Raw genomic sequence first — 6,120 nt, forward strand, 5'->3', positions numbered from 1 at the left:
AGTTGCAGAGGACCAGAAAGGCCACAGGCTACACATAGAGTGGGTTCCCCTTCCCTAATTACCTCCAAGCCCCGAAAAGGACAAAGACTGTCCTCCCTCATCCCAGCCATGGTCACACCCTCTGCCGCCCAGCCCCACGGCCAAGCATTTTCTCAAGCAGGTCTAGACGCTCACCTGTTCTGTTAAATTTTCCTCTTTATTCTCTCCCCACTGGCAGGCAAACAGAACCAGAGCAGTCCTACTCTTTAAAAATAACAAAATGTTTTATACACATTTCTGTATATACAACTGAACAACATTTTACATGTCCCTTTTGCACAGCAAAAGATATAAACATTGGACTCTGAGAACACAGTTATGTACAAAAAAAATGTCCAAAATACTTCACAACAGTGCAAAAATATTTTACACAGTATCATGGAGCGAGATCTTTTGAGCGGGAGCAAGGTGTTTGTGTTTCCAAAGGAAAACTCCTGTTTTAGGTATCAGATGTCTTGTAAACAAAATGCAACTTTCTTTTTTTCCCCCTCCCTTCCCCACCAGTTACTTGAGGAATTTGGCAGAATTTCAAGGGTCTGAGTCTGAGGTAAACAACCCAAGCTCTCGCACCAAAAAGACTGGGGGCAAGGAGGTGGCACTAAAGCCTCAAAACCTTGAGAGCAAATCCTTCTTTTTTTTTTTTTTTTAACGACATGTCAATGACAGCGCCAGGCCGCTCCCAGTTGGGGGCTGGTGGAGGAAGTGAACCCCTCCTCCTCAGGCCCCAGCTGCCCACAAACAGGAAACTGGCCAGCAGGCACCTCACGCCTGCGGGGCTTTGCTAACACCAGTTGCCCTTCCCCTCCCCAGACCCCAGAGGGCTGCCTCTCTCCCCTTCCTTGTAGGGTTTCCCTCCCCCGTATCTCCACGTGCAATCTGAGCCCTGCTTCAAACAGAGCCAAACGTATGGGGGTGGGGGAGGGTCTGGGCCTCAAGTGTCCCCTTTCCCCTTTCTTGGGGGGGGGTCGGGAAGGTAAGGAAGTGGTGGAGAGACGGGGGGGGGGTCACGATGGGGCAACAGGGGCGCGCACAGGACATTGCTGGGAGCTCAGCCCGAGTGGGGCTCGTCTGGGCTGGCGCAGTCGGCGGGGTCGGACTGGTCCCCGGCGGTGGTAGTGGTGGCTTCCGGGCCCCCTCCTTCGATGGAGCTCTCGCTACCCGTGCTCTCACCGGACAGCAGGCGCGTCACCCGCAAGTCGGCCTGCAGGCTGCGCACGTCGTTGCCGAAGCTGAGCTCTCCCAGATCATTAATAAGCTGGGACAGCTCGGCCTTCATGTCGGAGGTGCTGCCCAGCAGCAGAGACGGTGACCCAGGCTCAGGGCCCGGCGAGACCCCGCCGCCCCCCAGCACCTCTTCGCGGCCACTCTCCAGCGTGTCCAGCAGGTCCCCGCATTCGAAGTGCATGGCCACCACCAGCGCCCGCTGCGCCTCGGCCTCTTGCTCTGCCGGGTCTCCCTCCCCGGCTCGGTCCTCCTCCTCATCCCCCTCCTCCTCCTCCGGGCAGCCCTCCGTGTGCACCCCTCTCTCTTCCTCCTGCAGCTCCTGCTCCTGCTGTTCGCCGAGCAGATCCTCGGTGATGGAGCCGAGCTTGGGCGCGCTGCGGCTGCGCTCCACCGGCGGCTTGTAGCAGCAGGGTCCGTGCAGGAGCAGCTTGCGCAGGGGCACTAGCGGGATGGTGTGCGCGCCCACCAGCTCCTGCTGTTGGTGACGCGCGTCGTCTCGCCGCTTGAGCCGTTTAAATTCCGCCAGAGCGTTGGCTGACGTCTGGTAGAGCAGCAGGGCCATGGCCTGCGCCTTCTCGGGCTTGGACACCAGCACCGCGTGGCAGCGCAGCATTACCGCCTTGTGCTTGAGCTCGTGCCGGTACACCCAGGCGAAGACCTTGGGCAGTCGCGCGTCCGCCACGCAGTAGGTAACGCGGTGCAGCAGGTAGAGGTGGCCCGGGCGGCGCAGCGCACGCTCCTCGGCGTGCACCATGCGGATACCCTGCGCACTCACAGTCAGCTTCATCTTGGTGCCCTGACGGCCCGCCTCGCTCTTGCTCCAGATCTTGCCCACCGCTAGGTCGGTGCAGCCGTCGCCGCGGGCCTGGATGGTGGTGGCATTGCCCAGGTAGAGCACGGTGTAAGTTGGGTCCTCGCTGGTGATGTGCAGCTTCTTGCGCTTGGAGCGGAACATGCTGCCCACCCGGCTGAGCGCGCCTTCGGGGCACGCCCGTGCCAGAGAACTGAGTGCCGAGTAGTGCAGGCTCACCGCGTAGCCCTTGGGTTTGGACGCCTGCCGTGGCGGCGCCTCGGCCAGCAGCTCGAACTTGTGCTTCTTCCACGGCAGCATCTCTGGAGGGCGCCCCAGCGCAGCTGGGCGGCGGCGGGGGAGCGCCGACTGAGAGCCCGGCTGAGCCACCCGCCCCGGCCGGGCCCGGCCGGGGCAAGACCGAAAAATAAAACTCTGCTGGGAGTGGCTCAGTCGGAGGGAGTGGGGGCGGGGGAGATGTTCGAGAACCCCGCCGAAAGAGGTAGGGGTAGAAATTTTTTAAAGAGGATTTAACTGCAAGGAGTTGGGGGCGGGGGGGGAGCACACAGATTTACCCCAGCCTGGGCAGGACCAGGGCAAAAAGTCTTGGGCAAGCAAAATGAGAGAAAGCACGAGAGTGGAGCAGAAAATGTCTTTAGAAAAAAGGGATGCGCGCGTGCAGCAAAAGCAGCCGGGATGGTGCGAGAATACGCAGGAACTCCTCGGCGAAGGTGAAAAGGGGCCCCCTCTCACACTCACATACACAATCCCCAGGGCTAGGGCCAGAAACCGCGGAAACTCAAATGCGAGTGTGCCCAGGGGTCGGTGCTCCCCACCCCCAAGGGGTGCTGGAGGCAGAGAGCCCCTCGGCTGAGCGGGTCCCAGAATCAGCTGCTTGCCCCAAGTGCGCTCAGATGGTGGGTCCGGCTGGCCGCGGCGGGCCCAGCGCAGCAGTCCCGCCGTGGCTCACTGCATCTTGTCTCCCGCAGGACGCCGGGGACTCCGGCTTCGCCGGCTCACTGTCCGGGCTGGCTCCGCCAGGGCAGCGCCGGGCTCCGAGGGCGGGGCGTGCGCATGGTCGGCTCCGGGGATGGTCGCTACCTCATTTCTTCCCTCCGGAGGGTGTCCGACTGCGCTCCCGGGATCCCCTGGCTCGGCTGCCCGCCTTTACAGCGCGCCCCCTCCGGTGTCGCGAGCGGTAGCTGCCTCGCCAGCCTCACATCTTTGCCGTCTGGGAGGAAGATCTCGGGTAAATATAGGCCGGCGCGAACCATTCGCCGCTCGGGGACAGGGGAGGAGCAGAGAAGAGGATCTGTTTCGGGCTTGGAAGCCCGGCGGGTTCCTGGTCTCTTAAAGGGACCTGGTTGCAGCCATTGGTTGAGGGAAAGGGGAGAACGGTCCAGCCTGGCAATTAAATCCGAAGTTTACCAGCAGAAATTCTGTAGAATTTATCAACAAAAATCGCCAAGACCTTTGGTTACCCCGCAAGAAAAGCAACTTGAATTCTGACACTCCACCCCCAGCCTGAATTGCAACTCACTGATGTGTGTCTCCATCGGAACTTCTGGGGGAGGTGGTGGAAGGTGGGATTTACACTATAAAATACAAAAAGGTTGGGGAAATAGTGATTCTTTCCGTGTGTAATAGCTTTCGGAAACTGACTGGGTGCTGTTTAATTTTTTTTTCCCAGAATTTTATTCTATTAAAGAAAATAAAGAGGGGCAAAGAAAACGCTGAGACCTATCTTTCACTATCTTGGAGCCCTTTCTCCACAGGCAAAGAGCAGATAGTGAAAAGAGAGATGAGTGGTAATGGGATGATTAGAGTGAACACTATAGTATGTGTTTGGTAAATAAGGTGCTTCCAGCTCCTAATCCCCAGCAGTGCCCCCTCCTTCTGTCAGGCCTCAGAGTAGCAGTTTTCTGAGATATATTCAATTTCTAAGTAATGCTTGTGTGTGGTTAGAACTCAGCTTATAATTTGGCAGGCCAGTCATTCGGTTTTATTACATCGTTGTCACATTATGGATGAGAATTCCTAGTAAAAATTCAAGTGACGTTTTTTATTTGTGTCAAATAACGCCCAGCCAACCCTCCACAGAGAATGATTAACATGAATCATGCTTTTCTCTTGTGCCAGCTAGATAATGTCGCTTTAATCATCTGGCCGGCTTGACCCTTGGCTAGTAACTCATTTCTGGGCCCTCAAAACAACCGGCTTGCCTCGACGTTCTGCTCAATCAAAGCAAAACCACTTCTAGCTGGAATGTGTGATAAATGTCCAGGTGACCCTGCATCAAACTCCCAAGCTCATCCCAGAGGAGGAGAGTAGGCCCTCCCACTCCCCAGGCCCAGTCTACTGGGGATCTGGATGGCTCTGGCTTCCATGCCAGGCTCTGATTTCAGAACAACTGTAACTCCTCATGGAAATTCTCTGGCCCTCTCCCTTAACTAACTTTTAACCTTTCTTTGAACTCTAACCCAATTTTCTAGAGTCACTGGTGCTGCGTTTCAATTTAACGAACTTTCCTGAGTACCTTTTGGTACCAGGCCCTGAGCTGGGAACAGACCTAATTCCTGTCTCCAAGAAGCTCCCAGTCCAATGAAGGATGTAAACTTCACCCACCTCTGGGCTTCTTCTGAAATGTAAGTTCTGTGAGAGCACCCTATCTCCCCCAGTGCCTGACACTACTTAATCGTTGAATGAATGAATGAAACATGCATGTAAACAAGAAGACAGAGTGAACTAAATGCCCTGAGACAAGACCCAAAGTACTCTGAGAAGCTGGAAGAAAAGGTTCTTTGTGACTAGGAAAATCAGAAAAGGTTCCATGGAGGTGGTGAAGTTTGAAATATGGACAGGATTTTGTCACGGAGGGAAGAATTAAAGGGCTTTCCAGATACAGAGAACAGCAAAATTATACAACATAAAAATGCATGCACATGTGTAGTTGAGGATGGCATTTGACAATTGTGACAATGAAAGAAGAAAATTTCCTGATCAAACAAGGAAGTCTCCTGATCATGCCCTCCTAGTCTCTGAGGGAAAGAATGGCCTTTTCACAGCTGGCTGGCCCCAGAATGTCATTAGACCAAAGCTCTAATGCCTTACTCCTCAGCTACACTGATGGGTTAATGGAGGTACGGTGTTGGAATGAGCTGGTTAGGGCTATAATAAGCCATTTAAACCAAGGTTAATTCCTCTTCTGCTCACATTTCTGGAATATCTTGCAGTGGCAATGAAGTAGATGGCATGTGCTCCACACAAAAAATTCCGATAAAAAACCCACCAAATTAACCTGTGCTAAGTGACCTTTAGCTGGTCCATAATCTCAAAGTATAGACTCTACAAAAGCAGGCGTCATGTTCAGGCAGTTAACACTTCCAAATTACTCAGAGGTCCAGGGACCAGAAGTGTTTGAGCAGGAAGAGGAAGGGACCAGTGGTGGGAGCTAAGGCTGGTCTCAGCCTCCGCGAGAGGCACCTCTTTGGGCTTCATGCGGTGGCAGGGAAACCAGTGGACCACAGCAGCAGGCAGGACTCCACTGGCGGGCCAGGCTTCCCAGTGGAGCCAGAGTGTCAGACCCAGATGCACAGGCCCACAGAGCTGCTCCTGGGCTATCTTCTTAATAAGCCCGTTTTCAACCTGGGGAGGACAGAGACATTCTAGGCAAATGTCAACACTGACATGTGAGACCCACTCTGTGCAGATTTGAGACACAGAGCAGTTCCAGAAGAGACCTCAGCAAAGTCAGCCGGAAACGGCTTAGAAACTGCATGGGACCGCAGACCGCACTTGTTTTTTATGACACTGCCCCATCTACTGGTGCCAGGCAGAAGTGACACTTGATGAGATGGTTTCTCATAGAACTGGATAAGCCAGTGGTTGAATCAATACACAGCCAAGCCACAGCTGGAAAGAAACCCAGCCTCTAACGTAACATGTAAGAGTCAGCCTTTTAGCGCGCAGGAGGCTTTCAGGCTGGTTTTCTCCCACCTGATTCCTTGCATAACGCTCCTGCCTCTTGGTCCCCCTCCCCGTACACCCCACTGAATGAACATGGGCTT

The 6,120-nt window shown here is 54.7% G+C and overlaps 1 protein-coding gene across 1 annotated transcript; it reads right to left on the minus strand.

Annotated features, from left to right (window-relative positions):
• Window positions 1-241: 241 nt before the first annotated feature.
• FAM43A (family with sequence similarity 43 member A) lies at window positions 242-2,374 on the minus strand (the record flags this gene model as incomplete). Its single annotated transcript, XM_079705411.1, has 1 exon — window positions 242-2,374. One exon carries the CDS (start codon window positions 2,372-2,374, stop codon window positions 1,088-1,090), a length of 1,287 nt encoding a protein of 428 aa, XP_079561537.1. The 3' UTR covers window positions 242-1,087.
• Window positions 2,375-6,120: the final 3,746 nt, after the last annotated feature.

The sequence above is a fragment of the Hyperoodon ampullatus genome (assembly GCF_949752795.1).
Source record: "Hyperoodon ampullatus genome assembly, chromosome: 5".
NCBI classification, from domain to species: Eukaryota; Metazoa; Chordata; class Mammalia; order Artiodactyla; family Ziphiidae; genus Hyperoodon; species Hyperoodon ampullatus.